General features: G+C 37.2%; 1 protein-coding gene across 2 annotated transcripts in view; it reads left to right on the plus strand.

The window, feature by feature from the left end:
- The first annotated feature begins 1,456 nt into the window (after positions 1-1,456).
- KCTD3 (potassium channel tetramerization domain containing 3) overlaps positions 1,457-18,635 on the plus strand; it is a 71,097-nt gene continuing 53,918 nt past the window's right edge. Inside the window, exons 1-8 of one of the 2 annotated variants that reach the window (XM_079945126.1) lie at positions 1,457-1,701; positions 5,554-5,607; positions 5,858-5,903; positions 7,522-7,595; positions 12,942-13,000; positions 13,272-13,352; positions 14,325-14,465; positions 14,924-15,014. In XM_079945126.1, coding sequence (XP_079801252.1) covers positions 1,619-1,701; positions 5,554-5,607; positions 5,858-5,903; positions 7,522-7,595; positions 12,942-13,000; positions 13,272-13,352; positions 14,325-14,465; positions 14,924-15,014 — 629 coding nt within the window. In that variant the 5' untranslated portion in view covers positions 1,457-1,618. Of the gene's footprint in view, positions 1,702-2,266; positions 2,325-5,553; positions 5,608-5,857; positions 5,904-7,521; positions 7,596-12,941; positions 13,001-13,271; positions 13,353-14,324; positions 14,466-14,923; positions 15,015-18,635 lie in introns of those variants that run through there. The other variant, XM_079945127.1, reaches the window with a different exon arrangement.

The raw sequence follows: 18,635 nt of genomic DNA on the forward strand, positions 1-18,635 counted from the left end.
GAAACATAATATACTGTCTTTGTTAGCTCGTGGAGCCATCAGGTTAACAAAATAAATTAGTCGATAAAAGAAAGAAATGGATACATCAACTATACTACAGTAAAAACATTAAATAAAAAAGAATTTAGAAAATCTCCAAAGACAAAAAAGAAAGAAATGAAAAACTTTATCTGAGCCAAATTGAAAATTATAACCCAGGAACAGCCTTTCGGAAAGCTTCGAGGTTTGTTCTGCCTATGAGGTCAAAGCATAGCTATACAAGTTTTTGAGACAGAGGGTTGTACATTAAATGATGTATTACTGACAGTTACACAATCCAGATCTACGAGTACAAAGTGAGCGGCCCCAAGATTAAGAAGGAAGATTATCTCCTAAAGAATTGTGACCCTTGATGAGATTAAGAAGGAACGTTACCTCCTAAGGAGGTCCGGGGAATGCAGATGCTCATTCCGCCCCAAAGGGACGAAGGAAGCCAAGAAAAATTTTATGTTTAAATATTTCCCCTCTTGCCATAAAATATGAATTTTACTTCACCAGGTATTATAGTGTTACCATTTTAAAAATATATTTTAGTAGCCATTAAGGTTTCCAGTTCCAATATATACTGTTTAAAGCAAAAATAAATAAACTTTAAAAAATGGTATTTGTGTGTGTAACATTAGCTGAGTACTTACTATAGTCCGGAAACGTGTGGCCCTACACTGCCTAGGGGTATTTTTTTTTTTCCTTGTTTTTGTCTTTTGTTTTCTCCCCTTCTTAACAAAATCGAACTGCTTGGGAGAGTAGGGATGAGATGGAAGAGGGTAAGGTAACGAGTTTGCTGAGATAAGCGCTATAAAGTTTTAAAATCCCCCAATTTTCACTGCATTTCCACCATAAATAGCAACGTAAACATTTAAGCATAACTTCCTCTAAGAAATTTTCCTTTCATCTCCCAAATCCACGTGGAGAAGGGAGACAATAAGGATGCTTAGGAAAACTTGCCCAGACTTGCCCTCAACCTGGGAAATCTGAGTCCCGGGGCTGGAAAATCTGAAATGTAAAAGAGAAACGTGCTGGGATTGCGTGGGTAGGATGGAAGAAACAGGATCCCACGGGACCCGGCTTTGGTCCAGGAGCGCATTCCCCCACCCCCCACTCCGCGCCGGCCGCTGGGCTGGGAAGCTCCTCCTCCCCGTTTCCTTCCTCCGCCTCAAGCTCGGTGGCCGTGGCGGGCGAAGGGCAGAACGCCGCGGTATTTTGTCCCACGCGGCGACCCCTCCTCCCGCCGGCGCTGCGGCTGCAGCGGCTGCGAGGGAGGCAGCGGAGAGCTGACGGCAGGCCACGGCTGGGCGGCCTGGAGGCCACGGGAGGTGGAGGCCCGGCCGCCTTCCCGCGGCACGGGAGCGGAGGGGAGGAGGCGGACGCCCGCCAGCCCCGCCCGGTCGCCGAGAACGTGGGGGAGGCTCCGCGCGCCGCCCGCCCCCCGGCGTCCGCAGCCCTGCTGGCCCTGCAGCCGCCGCCGCCGCCGCCGCCGCCGCCGCCGCCGCTGCCGCTGCCTCCGCCTCGGGCTCCCGCCGCGGGCTCCACGGCCCCGGCCGGGGAGGGAGGGCGGCGGGTGCCGCCGGAGCCGCCAGACATGTCGGGAGGGCACTGCGGCAGCTTCGCCGCGGCGGCGGCCGGCAGCGGCGAGATCGTGCAGCTGAACGTGGGAGGAACCAGGTGAGTCGGGGAGAAGGGGCTCGGGGTGGGGGGATAGCGGGCGGGCGACCTCCGGGGGAGGCCGGGCCCCGGGGGGCGGGATAGCGGGCGAGCATGGGCGCCGAGTCGGCGGGGAGTGCAGGGCCCTCCGGGCGGGTGCAGGTCCGCGGATCTCGAGGGGCAGGCGGCCTTGGGAATCACCGAGACCAGGGTTTATCTGGCCGCGCTGCTGCCTTACTAGAATATCAGCTACGTCCCTCCCCCTTTCTAGGGGATCAGGCCGAGAGGAACATTCTATAGCCTTCCTTACCTAACCCTGGCGCGTACTTGAGGAATTTATTTTGTAGAAGCCGGGCCTTGTGGTTTGACTGTTGCAGGTGCATCTGCCTCCCTTTCTCTTTGGTCAACAAGGTAAATCGATTTGCTCGGGCGATAATGCCTCAGTAAGGGCTGTTTGAAATCTCCAAGAATTTCGGTGGAGGGAGTGCCGTAGATGCGCGGTACCTTGTTATTTATTTTCAGAGTTTCTTGATGCGTGGCTCTGAAGGATCTGTTCAACTTGTAGGGCAGCGAGTCCAGAAACTGCAGTTTGAAGAGTTGGTTCTGGGAAGCTTTGGGTAGTGACACCCTGTTGCGCTCTCCTAGTAAGCAGACCGAAAGCTCTTCTCTGATCTCTCTTTGGCCTTCCACTCCCTTACTGTATCTTTTAATAAGCTTGTTGGGGGGGGGGGGAATCATACTTCTGTGGATTTGCTATGGTTTATGAGTCACTCCTCTCGGAAATGGGAGTTTGCCAGCTGTTTCAAGGAAGGGGTAGTTGAGTTTTAGGCTAGGTGGGAGATAAACGATGAAGCACCCTGGGAGGTAGTGTATTTTGCTATGCTCAACACCTAGGACTTTTTACTAGTATTTTTAAAAATACAGAACGGCAGCACTGTGAACCATAGTGGTAAAAATGTATAGTGTTTGAATGGTTTTCTAAGTGTGCTGGAGAATTCAACACAGGAAACAGTAATGCTTTCTCCGCTCACTCTTTTTTTCCCCCTCTCATCCCCCAAGAAAAACTTAATTAGTTTACAACGTTATTGCTGCTATATAGATTCTGGTTTTATGGAGGGGAAGATTGGTGTCTCCTAATGCAAGACATGGATATTTTCCTAAAATCACGTGAAAATTTTGCCGCTTTGGTAACTTATGAATGCAAAACTGGAATACCCTGCAAGAGCTGGCCTTCAGAAGAGTAGCACTATAGTCATTTAAAATCCCTGCCCTAGTTTCTAATTTCCTTGAAGTTGAGTAATTGCCACTGGGAGAACCACCTGTGGCATAGAATTGAACTCAGCTGTGAAGTGATAGTGTGACACTCAAACGAGAGTTTCTTATGAGCAGAGAAGCACATGGTATACGTAGGGTCTAATCAAAAAAATGACCAATTTTTATCATTTATTTAACACTTAATGGATGATTCAGAAAGTAGAGAAGATGAGGTTTCATTTAGAATTGTTAATGTTATTATTTACCAGAAGAACCTTAATGAAGTGAAAGAAAACCAATGTGGCTCCATTCGTGATTAATTCTGTTATGAATGAGTATGATTTGAGGCCTCAGGAGAGAAGTCTGGGACCAGCCAGTGGGAGACAAGCTTAGCAACCTTAGGCAAATTATTTTTTAGTGCTTAGTTTCCTAAAATGTGTAATGACAATAATAGTACAACCTTCCAGGGTTGATAAAAAAATTTGAAGCAATAAATGGGAAATACAAGGTTAGTGGCATTATCTATCAACAGTAACTGCGGAATAAATAATTTTAACTAGATTGTTTACAAGTAAATTTAGGAGGCAAGTAGCATGGAGTATAAATGTGGATATGTTTTGCTGAGGCCAGATAGCACGTGATCTTTTTCTTGGCATACTGTAGATATGAGATAAAAACATAGAAACGGCTTTTCATATATATACGTTTCAGAGAATTATGCTTGTCATATGTAATTTTAAATGTTGTAGTTTTCATGAAGTCATATTTGGAACCAGTTTTAGAGCTCTGGGATTTTCTCCCCCTATCTTCCACTTGTTTGGAGAAAAAAAAAAATTGGTGGGGATGAGAGTCTAATCCCTTTGCCCAGAAATTCCAGATTACTAAACCCACCCCGAACTGCTGATTTTAATTGAAATTGCTAATATGACTTTAAGCAGACCTGGGTAATTTTCTAAGTAACACAAAATTTGAGTTATTTGGCAAACAATTTGCTGAATAAGCAGTGAATGTGAAAGGTCACAAGTTAGAAGTGATCCTTATTTGGAATTAATTTGATTGCCTCCAAAACACAGTGACTCATTTTTGCAGTGGATCCTTAGATATTTCAGTTTACCGTATTTACTGGGTTTGCTTCTATTGATTTGACCAAGTCAGTTTCCTCTAACTAGTTGTAATCTACTTCTCATTTTTTTCTTAAGATTCTGGTAAGAAATGTGCTTGGGAAAATTTGCCATATTTTCTTGAGTAAACTGGCTCCTTTCTTAGCCTGATTAATGGGCACAGGAGCTACTTTAAAACAGTCATGTAATGCTAGAAAATGAATGTGGAGGGAAAGTAAAGGGTCTGTTGGGCTCTCTTCTGTGTGAGGACACGTGGTGATGGGGCAGCGAGTCAGAAATACATAGTGCAGTGTGATGAGTCTTAAAATGAAAATATTCAGACATCAAGTGCTGGACTGGATGAGCCCTATATCGAATTCTTTGTCATGCCAGTTCACATCTGTTACTGATTGTTTTGCCTCGGTCTGTTACACGTGGCTTTGATAAAGTTCCCCTCAAATTGGTGGTAATAAGCAGACTTGATCAAATGGCAGTTAACCTCAAAACAGTGTTTACTGAGTGATTTTTGAATGAGTGAATGCAACAGTTGTGAATAGCCCAAGACTATAAAGGAAATGTTAAATGCATTATGTGCAGTGGGATTAATGTGAGCTCAGAAAGATAGTATAGGGTAGTATATTTGGAAAGCCATTAAAGAGAAGGTAGAACCTGGATGGTATCAAGAAAGATGGGCGGGGCTTCCCTCGTGACTCAGTGGTTAAGAATCCGCCTGGCAGTGCAGGTGACACGAGTTTGAGCCATGGTCCGGGAAGATCCCACATGCCGCGGAGCAGCTAAGCCCGTGAGCCGTAACTACTGAGCCTGCGCTCTGGAGCCTGCGAGCCACAACTAATGAGCACGTGCGCCTAGAGCCCATGCTGCGCAACAAGAGAAGCCACCGCAATGAGAAGCCCGTGCACCACAACGAAGAGTAGCCTCCGCTCGCTGTAACTAGAGAGAGGCCCCGCACAGCAACGAAGACCCAACGCAGCCAAAAATAAATTAAAAAATAAAAACATAAATTTATGAAAAAAAAGATGGGTGGAACTTAGATAATTGAACATGAGGTTGATGCAGCTGGGATGGAGATTCTGAAGTGGTGTAAGCATGGATTGTTTGGGGATATTAAGAAGTACTGTCTTATTAGAGGGGAAACCAGTTTGTGTTGGAGAGATGAAACGTGACCTGAAGATAGTATGTTATGTTGAGAATTTTAGACTTGGTGTGGTGCGCTAATTATTGATTCTTCAGTAGATTGGCATGCTAGAAAGTAGTGTTTTAGGAAGCTTTATATGTAAGCAAATTAATTATTTGATTTTGTTGACAGCTCTTGGAATAAACTTAACTCTGAATTGAAAGTAGCAAAATTTAAAGATATTAAAAGTAATGAATATAATTGATACAGCTGTAGCTATGCAGCAACTTGTAAATCATTAGCCAGTGTATTAAAGCAAGTTAACTAACATGGAAATTTCAAATCATGTCCTCTCTTATAATACCAGCTACTTTTTAATTGCAGGTTTAGTACCTCAAGACAAACACTTATGTGGATTCCAGATTCCTTTTTTTCCAGGTATTTCATATAATTCTTTAGTACCTTTTTTTAAAATACAGTTGATTATTTATTAAAACAGTAAAAAATAAATATTTTTATGTATCAAATACAAAAGCTTAACTCTTAAAATATAATTTTTAAATTGTTATTTTACCTTGGAGATAGGATGATTCATTTGTGTTGGTCTTTGATGTTTGAAAGACTTAGAGCATTTTATTCATACTCAGATTTTAAAAACTAACTCTGTCTTAATGTTAATGACTTCTAGTTTGCTGAGTGGAAGAATTTCAACACTTCGAGATGAAACTGGTGCTGTGAGTATAACAATGTTGATGTATGTTCTAAATTAGATGAAAAAATGCTTATAATGTTTGATCCTTATACTCTAAGAAGACAGGGAAACTACTCTTTTAATAACTACTAAATGAAAGTATATGTACTTAAAGATTTTGATTTCTTGTCATGAATAGTGTTTCTGTAATTATAGAAGAGAACTTGAAACTGGGAATACTGCATATAGCAATTTAAGTAATCATGATTAGAGAGATTGTAGGATCTGAGCTTACATTGTCAAGAGAGGAAATATTTCTTTTAATCAGTAATTGAAACTCGAACAGTAAATAGATGAATGTAAATACTAAAATATTTCAATATTGGTAAGATGTTGCAAAAAGTTCTACAATTTTTTATTTTGGAGAATAACCTTATGAACTTGTGCAGCAATGGTGGAGTGAGGGTAGTAAAGAACTATTAAATTTCAGTTAAAAAAAATTGGTTTGTAAATTTAAAAAGCAGTTGTAATATGAATAATAGCATGTAAAGTAAATGTCTAGGGCTCACAAAAGCAAGTAAGACTTTCATTTGGGAGGCAACAAAGTGACCAGAGGTGTTTATTTGCTGTGATGAGATTTGCAGATGGAATAAAGCAGCACAAGTAGATATGTCCATGTGAGATTAGAAAAAGGACATCAGTAATTAGATCTCTACAAATCTGTGGTGTTTTCTTCAACTTCTGATTGATTCTAATAAAAACAAAAGCAAGAATTTATGAAGCCATAAGAACTTCATTCACTGTCTATAGTAACTGATTATAATATAAAAAGGTTTATTATTTGCTACCATTCTGCTGTGTAATTGACTTACATAAGCTTTAAAAGGTGTTCAGAGCTTTTGTAATTGGTTCAGAATAGTGTTGGCATACACTCCTGTAAAAAGTTATCAATTATGTATTTCATATTTTTTAAGCATTTTATTTTCCCCATATGTATTCTGTGGTGCTGTGTTTTTTATTTTAAAAAATTTTGTTGTTGTTGTCACCCTCCCCTTCACCCTACACCCAGCCCTTGAGGAAATTGAGATAGTCGTATGTAAAAGTGTTACTGTTTTCCAGTTTAGACAGCAGTATGCAGTTTTACTTTTCTTGATTGCCTGGTGTGTATTATAAAAGTACATTGTTGTTTTAATTATTCACTTATGAATCACAAATTATGTAAATCACAATCACTGTCACCAATAATTAGTGATCAGATGACGTAAGAAAGTATTATTCATGCATAATGTTTTCAGAGTATTTATTGAATTCTAGACTATTTCAGATAAAAATTTTCCCTTTGGTGTCCCTTTCACCAAATATATCAATTAAATAGAAATGAGAAAGTGGACTTACTTGATACCATTTTTCCTGCACCTTAAAATATAATCAATCTAACAACAGCTTTTCAGGTGGAGAAAAGACACCACTACTACCACATAAATGCACACGGTTATAACTACGTTTCAATTTTAGAAACATTAAAATTTAATAAGAGTGGAGTCAAGGAAATATAGTATTTAAATAATTCAGTTTTTGTTCCCTAAGTTAGTGTTACAGATATTAAAGTTAGAAGTTTAATTTATAATTTGAAAGTAAAATTTGTAATTCTTTATTTACAGATATTTATTGATAGAGATCCAGCAGCGTTTGCACCCATTTTAAATTTTCTTCGGACAAAAGAACTAGACTTAAGGTAAGAAATGTATTTTTTTAAAGTAAATTTTTTATTCAAAGGTATGGTTTTGGGTATATTTTATGAAGAAAAGTTTTTTTCCCTGCCCCAAGATTATTTTTGTTTAAAAGTTTCATCAGAATTAAACTGTCATAGATACAGGCCACCATCATCCCTTCCTCTGGGTTACTCTGATAGCTTTCTTACCAATTTGCATGTCTTCATTCTTATATCCCTTCAATTCATTTTTCACACTGTAGCCACAATTAACTTCTGAAAATGTAAATCTAATCTGGTTATTCCTCTGCTTACAACTCTTACGTGTTACTGGATTAATGGCTAAGGATTTTGGACTTCCTGTTGTTTCTTAAGGCTCTCTCTAATCTAGCTCCTGCTTCATTTCTGTTGCTTCAACACTTTCAACTCTTTCTGCTCTCAGCTTGATTCTGATCATTTCAATGATCCCTGCTGTGTCTGCCTGATGCAGGTGTTCAGAGTTTCCTGTACTGCCACTACCCCAGTCGTCTATCTTCCATTAGACTTTAAATTCTAAAAGGACAAGTTGTTTACTGTATACCTGTAGGATCGAGCATTGTGCTTGACGCATAGGGATACTTTTCTTCGGTGGGTAAATGAATGACCATTTAAACTATTTCTTTAACTTTGCCATAGTCTACAATCTACAATGGAAGCTACAATCTAATTTGTATTTTATTGTTTTATTTCATATATTCCTAATGAACTTTCACTTAAGGACTTATTAATACTTTTTGAGATAACACCTTTTAGAATTCTAATTGTTTCTTTAAGCTGCTTCTTTATAATATTGTATAATTTGGGGCTTCTATTTACTAGAATATGCGCTCCTTGAAAGCAAAGATTTTTTTGTTTGGTTTGTTCCTTGCTGTATTCCCAGTGTTGTTAAAATGGCACGTATAGCAGCTGCTCAATAGATATTTATTGAATGAATAAAAGAGTTTGTTGGGGCTTTTTGTTTGTCTATTTTTTGGCCTGGGGTGGAAGTGGGAAGTATATTACTAACTACTTACTTTTGGGGTAAAATTATTTTTAGCATTTGATTAAAGCCTAAATTTACTCCTAGTCAGTGTCCTTGTGACTAATCCACGACTAAATCACCCATGAAAGGCAGAAATATAATAGTTTAAATATTTGTATTCACTGCTTTTCTTTCAACTTACTTCTTTATTTCATTTAGGGAAGCCTAGCAAACTTAAGTTCTCTGAGTAGTACCTTCTAAAAGGAGGTGGGAAGGAATTGAAAAAAGAATACTATGTTCTACTTCTGTTTTTTGCATAAAATTCTTGTATTGCACTTATCACACTGTATTATCATTATCATATTTGTCTGTCTTCCCCAGACAAATAATTAGCCAGTGCTACTGTACTGTTAACACAAGTAGTTTTGAAATAGAATAAGAAAGTTTTAACTGTTCTTATTATACTAGTTACAACCAATTTCACAAATAAAAGCAATTTAATATCGCAATTACACGTGTTCATTAGGCCTACGGAATTTTTTTTGTCTGTTGTTTTTTAAGACTTCTTTTTTTAATAGCAGTTTCAGGTTTACAACAAAATTGAGAGGGAGGTACAGAGATTTCCCATGTGCCCCCTGCCTTCATTATCAACCTCCTCCACTGTTAACATCATTTACCAGAATGATACATTTTTTTTTTTTTTTACGATTGATGTGAACCTACATTGACATCATAGTCACCCAAAGTCCATAGTTTACCTTTGGTTCACTTGGTGTTGTACATTTTATGAGTTAGCACAAATGTATAATGACACGTGTTCATCTTTATAATACTGTACAAAGTATTATTTCCATAATTTGGCCTTCTCCAGAATGTCATATTTGGAATCACACAGTATGTAGCCTTTTCTGATTGGCTTCTTTCACTTAATATTATGCAATTAAGTTTCCTCCATGTCTATTCATGTTATTTCTTTTTAATGCTGATAATATTTCATTAGCTGAATATACCAGTTTATTTTTCCACTCACCTACTAAAGAGGACATTTTGGTTGCTTCCAAGTTTTGGCTGTTAGGAATAAAGCTGCTATAAAACCATCCATGTGCAGGTTTTCGTGTGGTCGTAAGTTTTCAACTCCTTTGGGTAAATACCAAGGAGTGCAGTTGCTGGATCGTATGGTAAGAGTTTTATAGGGCCCTCAGACTGTCTTTCAGAGTGGCTGTAGCATTTTGCTTTCCCACCAGCAATGTATGACAGTTCTTACTGCTTCACATCCTTGCCAGCATTTGGTGTTAGGATTCTGGATTTTGGCCATGTTAACTAATGTGTAGTAGAAACTCATTGTTTTAATTTGCATTTGCTTAATGACATATGATGTGGAGCATCTTTTCATAGGCTTATTTGCTACCTCTGTATCTTCCTCGGTTAAGGTCTTTGGCCCATTTTTTAATTGAATTTGTTTCCTTATTGTTGAGTTTTAAGAGTTCTTTGTATATTTTGGATAACAGTCCCTTATCAAATTTGTCTTCTGCAAATATTTTCTCTCATTCTGTGGCTTGTCTTATTTCCTTGACATTGTCTTTCGTAGAGCAGAAGTTTTTAATTTTCATGAAATCTAGCTTATCCTTATTCCTCTCATGGATTATGTCTTTTGGTTGTATCTAAAAAGGTTTCACCATACCCACTGTCACTGAGGTTTTCTCCTAACTGTTATCTTCTTTGAGCTTTTTAGTTTTGCATTTTACCTTTAGGTCTGTGAATCATTTTGAGTTAATTTTTTTTTTTTTTTTTTTTTTTTTTTTTTGCGGTACGCGGGCCTCTCACTGTTGTGGCCTCTCCCGTTGCGGAGCACAGGCTCCGGACGCGCAGGCTCAGCGGCCATGGCTCACGGGCCCAGCCGCTCCGCGGCATGTGGGATCTTCCCAGACCGGGGCACGAACCTGTGTCCCCTGCACCGGCAGGCGGACTCTCAACCACTGCGCCACCAGGGAAGCCCTTTGAGTTAATTTTTGTGAAGGGTGTAAGGTCTGTGTTTAGACTAATTTCTCTCTCTTTTTTTTTGCATGCAGATGTCCAGTTGTTTCAGCACCATTTGTTACTCCATTGTTTTGCCTTTGCTCCTTTGTCATAGATCAGTTGACTATGTGTATGGGATCTATTTCTGGGCTTTCTGTTCTATTCCATTGATCTGTTGTTGATTCTTTTCACCAGTACTGTGCTATCTTGATTTTTCTAGCTTTATAATAAAGCTTGAAGTTGGGTAGTGGTAGTGCTCTAACTTTGTTCTTCTCCTTCAGTATTGTGTTGGCTATTCTGGATCTTTTGCCTTTCCATGTAAACTTTATAATCAATTTGTTGATATCCATAAAATAACTAGCTAGACTTTTGAATAGGATTACATTGAATCAGATCAAATTGGGAAGAACTAATGTCTTAACAATACTACGTCTTCCTGTCCATGAACTAGGAATATCTGTCCATTTTTTCAGTTCTTTGATTTCAGTCGTCAGAGTTTTGTAGTTTTCTTCATATAGATTTTGTATATATTTTGTTAGATTTATACCTAAGTATTTCTTTTTGGGGGGTATTAATGTAAATGGTATTGTGTTTTTAATTTCAAGTTTCTCTTGTTCACCGTTGGTATATTGAAAAGCAATCGACTTTTGTACATTAACCTTGTATTCTGCAACCTTGCTATAATTGCTTATTAGTTCCAGGAGTTTTTTGTCCATTCCTTTGGATTTTCTATATAGACAATCATGTCATCTGTGATCATCAGTTTTATATATTTCTTCCCAATCTGTATGCCTTTTCTTTTCTTTTCTTGACTTGTGTAAATAAGGATTTCCAGTATGAAGTTGAAAAGGAGTGGTGAGAGGGACTATCCTTGTCTTGTAACCAGATGTTAGTGGGAAGTTTCAAATTTCTTACCATTAAATATGATGCTAGCTATAGGATTTTTTTTTTAAATAGTCTTATCAAGTTGAGAAAGTTCCCCTCTGTTCCTAGTTTACTGAGACTTTTTACTATGAATGGGTGTTGGATTTTGTCACACGCTTTTTTTGCACCTATTGATATGATCATGTGAGTCTGTTGATGTGATAGATTACATTAATTGATTTTAGAATATTGAACCAGCCTTGCGTACCTGAGATAAAACCCACTTGGTTGTAGTGTATATTTCTTTTTAGACATTGTTGGATTCGGTTTGCTAATATTTTGTTGAGAATTTTTGCATCTGTGTTCATGAGAGATATTGGTCTGTAGTTGTAATGTCTTTGTCTGGTTTTGGTATTAAAGTAGTGAGGGCCTTATAAAATGAGTTAGGAAGTGTTCTCTCTGCTTCTTTCTCTGAAAGAGAGTGTAGAGGATTGGTCTAATTTCTTCCTTCAGTGTCTGGTGGCATTCACCAGTGAATCCTGGGCACGGTGCTTTCTGTGTTGGAAGGTTATTGTTGATTCAGTTTCTTTAATACATGTAGACCGATTGAGATGGATCGTCTTTCTTGTGTGAGCTCTGGCAGATGGTGTCTTTCAAGCAATTGTCCATTTCACCTAGGCTATCAAGTTTGTAGGCATAGAGTTGTTCATAGTATTCCTTTATTCTTTTAATTTTCATGGAATTTGCAGTGATGTCCCCTCTTTTTTCTGCCCAGGCAATATTTTTAAAGTAAGAACAGATTATAACTGAAACCTAAAATGAATCATTTTAAACTCTTAAGCTTCTATTTTTTTTTTTTTTTACTTCTTATTTTCATATTACTTTCTTGTAACATCTTTGTCTGGGTAACAGCCCTTCTTAAGGCTGATCTTTGTTTTCCTCCGCCTTCTGTTTTGCTTTTGTTTTTGGTTTCTGTTGAGAAGAGTCATTTATCTGAATTTATTTGTTCAATAAATATGGATTGCATAACAATTACATACAAGCACTGTGGTAGGCCCTGCATGAGGCATACAAACATGGATCAGAGGAGAACATGCTTGCAGGGAGCTTATAGGATAATTGGGGAGGTTAAAATATGTATGGAAATTATGGTTAAAAGCAATTAATACCATAGGAATGATTTCCACTCTTGTTTGCCTTATTAGATACTTCTGATAATTACTTGTATTAACCCTATAAAGCCCTAATCTCTCATTTAGTCATCCAATTCATCTATATGTAAATGGTTCTTTTAGTAAGAAAACGTTCTTGGTGGTGTGCAGTTTTTTTATCTATACTTCTTCAAATAATTAAGGATCTTAGGAAAAAAGTAAGTTTTAAAGCCCTATGACTTTGTTCATTAAGAACCTAGTACTTTTTCTTTTTGCTTCAGATGATAATCCGAGTTGCCAGTGTTAGAGGACTTACATCATTCATTGGTTTCTTTGTAGGGGAGTGAGTATTAATGTTCTCAGGCATGAAGCAGAATTTTATGGAATCACTCCATTAGGTATGTATTCTAGTATTTTATATTTATGATTTGACCCTTTGAGCACTAAACTTGCCCAAATGAAATCTGTTTTATATCAGGTTCTAATTTTTGATGGACTACTCAGTGCTTGCTTTTTGTGGATTTTCATAGTAAAAAGGTGTTGTCAGCTGATTTAACTTAAACATTTTCCTTTTCTTTCCTTATCCTCTTTAACTAGAGAAAATAAAAGTGGAGTACTATTTTTGTGTTTGCATGTACTCTTGACAAGTTTGCTTTGAAATGTTTTTAGTAAGAAGGCTTCTCTTATGTGAAGAACTGGAGCGTTCATCTTGTGGCAGTGTCCTTTTTCATGGTTACTTGCCTCCACCAGGTACTTCTGCTTTATTTATTTAGTTCTTTTTTTTAAGTCTTTTTATCATTAAGTAAGTACAGATGTGTGAGTAGGAAAATCTGTTTCTTGATTATTGAGTTTCCTTTGTAAATCTAGAAAAAGTGAGAACTTTAATATTAACAGAAGTTAAGTCATACTGTGTATTAGGGTAGGGATTTGCCAGACTTTTTCTGTAAAGGGCCAGATGGGTTTGTGAGCTAAAAGGTCTCTGTGGCAACTCTTCAGCTCTGCCATAAACGCTACAGAAATGCATGGGTGAGACTGTGTCTAATAACAGCTTTATTTACGTAAAGAGCCATCAGGCTGGACTTGACCATGGCCAGATTTGCTGACTCCCGTGTTTGAGAATTGGTTGTCGATCTCCTTTGTGGAACCCCAGGAGTTTTTAGAGATTTAGCAGTGTACAGGCAGAGGAGTGTGAGGTGCATGTCATCTCTGCCCCTCTTCAGTGAGTTAGAAGAGTTCGGTCTTCACCTGTGTTGTAGCAGGCTTTTGAACAAGATTTCATTTTGAAAAAGGCTCTCCTGCCAAATAAGAGATGTTTGAAAGTATAAGGCAATTCAGCTGTAGAGCGGTTTAAATTAGTAAATAGTACCTAACGCATAGTAACTGTTCCATAAATGTGAAGACTAGTGACAGAATGAATGAGTTAGTGATTGATTGATTTGGTAACCTAGAGCTAGGTAGATACAGAGTATAATATGATAAGTCTTAGTCTTACTTTTTATATATATAACATAAGTATCAAATCTGTTGAATGAATTTTATTTTTAAAAAAATCTCATCTTGTTTTCTATGGTAGTTAATTATTTGCAGTAAATTGGTATATTGGAAGATAAATTTTGGCTATAATGAAATTCACATTTGTTTGTTTCTTAGCCATAATGTGAAATTTTAAATTTTTGGTACGTGAACTTAGAAATAAACTTAGCTTTTTCTTTCCTTTTATAGGTATTCCTAGTCGTAAAATAAACAACACTACTAGATCCTCTGCTGATTCTAGAAATGGGCTAAATTTTACAGAAGGTGAAGCTCGAGGAAATGGTACACAGCCTGTTATCTCTGGAGCTGGGGAAGAGACTGTTAGGCTAGGTAAGCAAAGAGTATATAAATTTTAAAAGTACGTATGTTTTTAGTTCTAGATGATATTGAGTAATTATTTTTAAAGATGTGATTTTTGCTTTATCTCTTTTTAATCTAGATCTACCATTTATATCTTGAAGAATCTCACTTAACATAATTTTTATTTAGAAAGTTCATGATCTTCTGTTAGCTCTAAATCTTTAGAACAGAGGTTGGCAGACTTTTTCTGGAAAGGGCCAGACAGCGAACCTGTTGGGCTTCATGAGCTGAAGGGTCTCTGTTGGAACTGCTCAGCTTTCATTGTGGCATGAAAGCAGCGATGAGGATGTATGCACAGATGTGAATGGCTGTGTTCCAGCAAAGCTTTCTTTATCAAAAGAGGTAGCGGACTGGAATTGGCCTGTTAGTCATAGTTTTGCCAACTCCTTCTTTAGAACGTAAAAGATTTCTTTTGCTAATATCAACAGGATTTCCTGTGGATCCACGAAAGGTACTAATAGTAGCTGGCCATCACAACTGGATTGTAGCTGCATATGCCCATTTTGCTGTGTGTTACAGGTATTGTATAATTAATAATGGTTTGCTTTTTATTTTGGGGGGTATTTTTTAATATTGTGATTTTATTTTTATAGATTTAAGAGCTATTTATTTTAGTCATCAAATATTTTTCCTTCATATTTTGCCCACTTCTGTATCTCCTGATTAGATTTAGTTTGCTTTTATTCTCACAACTAATTTGGTAAATATTATTGATAGCCTTAGTATGTCTTAAATATTGCATATACAATGTGAACTGTGATATAACTGAGATATCTTGAAGTTACATCTTCTTGCTTAGTATATCCAGCTTCTGAATCTTTTAACTATTGTATTAAATGATGAGGCAGGATTGTTAATGTGAGCCCTGTGTTTTTTGTCTATAATGATTGAGTCTTCTGTACTCTACGGTAGGGGAGAATAGGACCCTACATTGGTCATGACTGCCATATGGTTGGGAACGAGGTGAAGCAGGACAGTTGTAGGCAGAAGTGATGTAGTTTAACATCTATAATGTGTGATCTTTACACAGAGGTAGTTTGGTTTTACTAATTCTTGCATTCTCAGTAACTAACAGGGAACAAGGAAAAGTGTACACCAGTGATTTCTCTTTTTCAATTGGAAAAAAGGTAGGATTATTAGTTCAAAATCACTATGCAATGAGGAATGTTGATGACAGGAAATGGCGTAGAAGAACAAAAATGGTTAGGATATACTAACTTAGACTATGATCCTATTGAATTTAATTGCCAAAATATCAAAAAACATATAAATATTTTGTCACTATTGAATTTAGTTAAGAAAAAGTAGCCACAATAGATTAAAAATATTTAAAATGTCTTCTAAAGTTTACAGATACATTTAAAGGATCCCAGATGTATTGAATAAAAGAAAAAACCCCCTCAGTTTATGAGAGATTTGCCATATGTGTTAAAGGAAAAAAAAAGACCTCATATCAGTAATCTGCACTTTATATTTTCATTGCAGTAGAGATTTGGTGCACACTTTTCATTTTGAGAACGTTCTATTGATATGTATTTTTAATATTATTTATTGAGTAGTATGAAAAATATTTTTTGGATGATTTCTTTCAGGGATGATTTTATATGAAGCAAGACTGATTTGAAAAAGGGATTTTCTTTCTTTTTTTTTTTTTTTTTTTTTGCGGTACACAGGCCTCTCACTGTTGTGGCCTCTCCCGTTGCGGCCTCTCCTGTTGCGGAGCACAGGCTCCGGACGCGCAGGCTCAGCGGCCATGGCTCATGGGCCCAGCCCACTCTGCGGCACGTGGGATCTTCCCTCACCGGCTCACGATCCCGTGTCCCCTGCATCGGCAGGCGGACTCTCAACCACTGCGCCACCAGGGAAAGCCCGAACTTTTTTTTAAGAGTGTTGTTTTGAACTTACCAGCTTATGGACCTAAATTGAGAAATGATTTTAGATTTTGCTTTGTTTGTTTAAATATTATGTACATTTTTTTGATAGGGGATTCCAAAGGAGTTAGTTGTATAATGATTATACCAAGTTATCCAGGTGTAACAGCATAATTTATGTTACTGCACAGCAGTGCTAAAGATTGTGACTTGCCAGACAGGGACACATAGTATTGCACAAAATTTCACTCATTGAGTGACTAATGTAAGAGAGATGATGCTGTTACATATTCCATTCTTTGTTTTTGCTTTTGACCATGACTTTTCTTTGCTTTCACTGAGTGTTGATTTCAGAGCAATATGCCCATGCAAAGTGACAAAGGGAAAGAATTAAGGACATATTCGATTTTCTCATGTACAGTTAAATCATTCAACACAATGCCAATAAAAAGATTTCAGAAGAAAGGAAAATATTCAAATTATTTTAAGTGTAATCATTTTAATAAATTGTTTTTCCACAGCTTTTTATATCAATAAATTTAAAACCTTAAAAAAGGAAAGAGTAGCACAGTGAAATATTTTTCACCTATATTCATTAATTTTCTACCTTGTTAGGTTTTACTTCTATATTTCTTTTTTCTTGCTCAGTTTACAACCTGTCACTTGTATTAATGAAGAGTATTTGTGTAGATTGTTTCCCTTTTGGAGGTTATATTACACTTTAGATCTTTAATCCATGTGGAATTTACTTTTTGTATATGGTGTTAGATTTAGCAATCTGTTTTATTTTCTTCCAAGTGGGTGGCTAATTATGTTCTGATTATTACATAAATCATCCTTTCTCATTGAATATGAAAGCCCCCTTTATCTTGCTTTATATTTATTTTTATATACTTGAATCTAATTTTAGACTTTTTTTTTCCATTGATGGACATTTAGATTGTTTCCCTGTCTTGGTTATTGTAAACAATGCTGCTATGAACACGGGGGTGCAAATATCTTTTCAAACTTGTGTTTTCATTTCCTTTGAATATATTCCCAGAACTGGAATTGCTGGATCATAGGGTAGAGCTATACTTAATATTTTTGAGGAAACTCTACACTGTTTTCCATAGTGGCTGTACCAGTTTACAGTCCCACCAACAGTGCACAAGGGTTCCCTTTTCTCCCCATCCACACCAGCATTTGTTATCTCGTGTCTTTTTGATGATGGCCATTCTGACAAGTGTGAAGTGATATCTTACTGTGGTTTTAATTTGCATCTCCCTGATGACAAGTGATGCTGAGCATCTTTTCATGTACCTGTTGGCCGTTTGTATATATTTGGAAAAATGTCTATTCAAGTCCTTTGTACCATTTTCTAATTGGATTATTTGGTTTTTTGCTATTGAGTTGTATGAGTTCTTTATATTTTTTGGATATTGACCCCCTTATCAGATATATGGTTTGCAAATATTTTTTCCTATTCCATAGGTTATTTTTTCACTTTGTTGATAGTTTCTTTTTCTGTGCAGATGCTTTTTTCGTTTGATGTAGTCCCACTTATTTTTTATTTTGTTGCTTGTGCTTTAGGTGTCATTTTCAAAAAAAAAATTATTACCAAGGAGCATTTTTCCTATGTTTTCTTCTAGGAGTTTCATGGTTTTAGGTCTTAGATTTAAGTCTTTAATCCATTTTGAGTTTATTTTTGTGAGTGTTGTAAGGTACAGGTCAAATTTCATTCTTTTACATGTGAATATCCAATTTTCCTCACACCATTAATTGAAGAGAAAATGCCTTTTCTCCAGACACTATTCTTGGCTCCCTTGTCAAATACTAGATGACTGCGTATGCTTGGGTTTATTTCTGGGCTCTTGATTCTGTTTCATAGGCCTATTTGTTCCTATTATTCCCTTCATTATCTGCTGAGAATTCAGAATAGGAGATTGAGTATTTTTGTGTGTTGGGTTAGATGGAAGAGAAACAAGATAAAGCATTTTTATGTGTTAAAGAGAAAGACTTGCATATATGTTTAACTTCACAGCTTAACCTTTGAGAGGTAGAATCAACTGCCTTTCTAATCAACTTGGCAGGGAGGTGTTGGAAAGAAACAGTGAAAGTTATATTGAGAAAGGTCCAGTAGAAAATAAACAGTGAGGGATTTTATGCTGATATACAGTGTGGTTTTTACAAAAAAAAGAACAACAACATAGGCAAACAAAATTGCTCTAATAAACGTAGCTCATCCATCTTGACCACGAAGAAAGAATCATTGTGTCCTTATATTTCT

The sequence above is a fragment of the Stenella coeruleoalba genome (genome assembly GCF_951394435.1).
Source record: "Stenella coeruleoalba genome assembly, chromosome: 1".
Classification (NCBI taxonomy): Eukaryota; Metazoa; Chordata; class Mammalia; order Artiodactyla; family Delphinidae; genus Stenella; species Stenella coeruleoalba.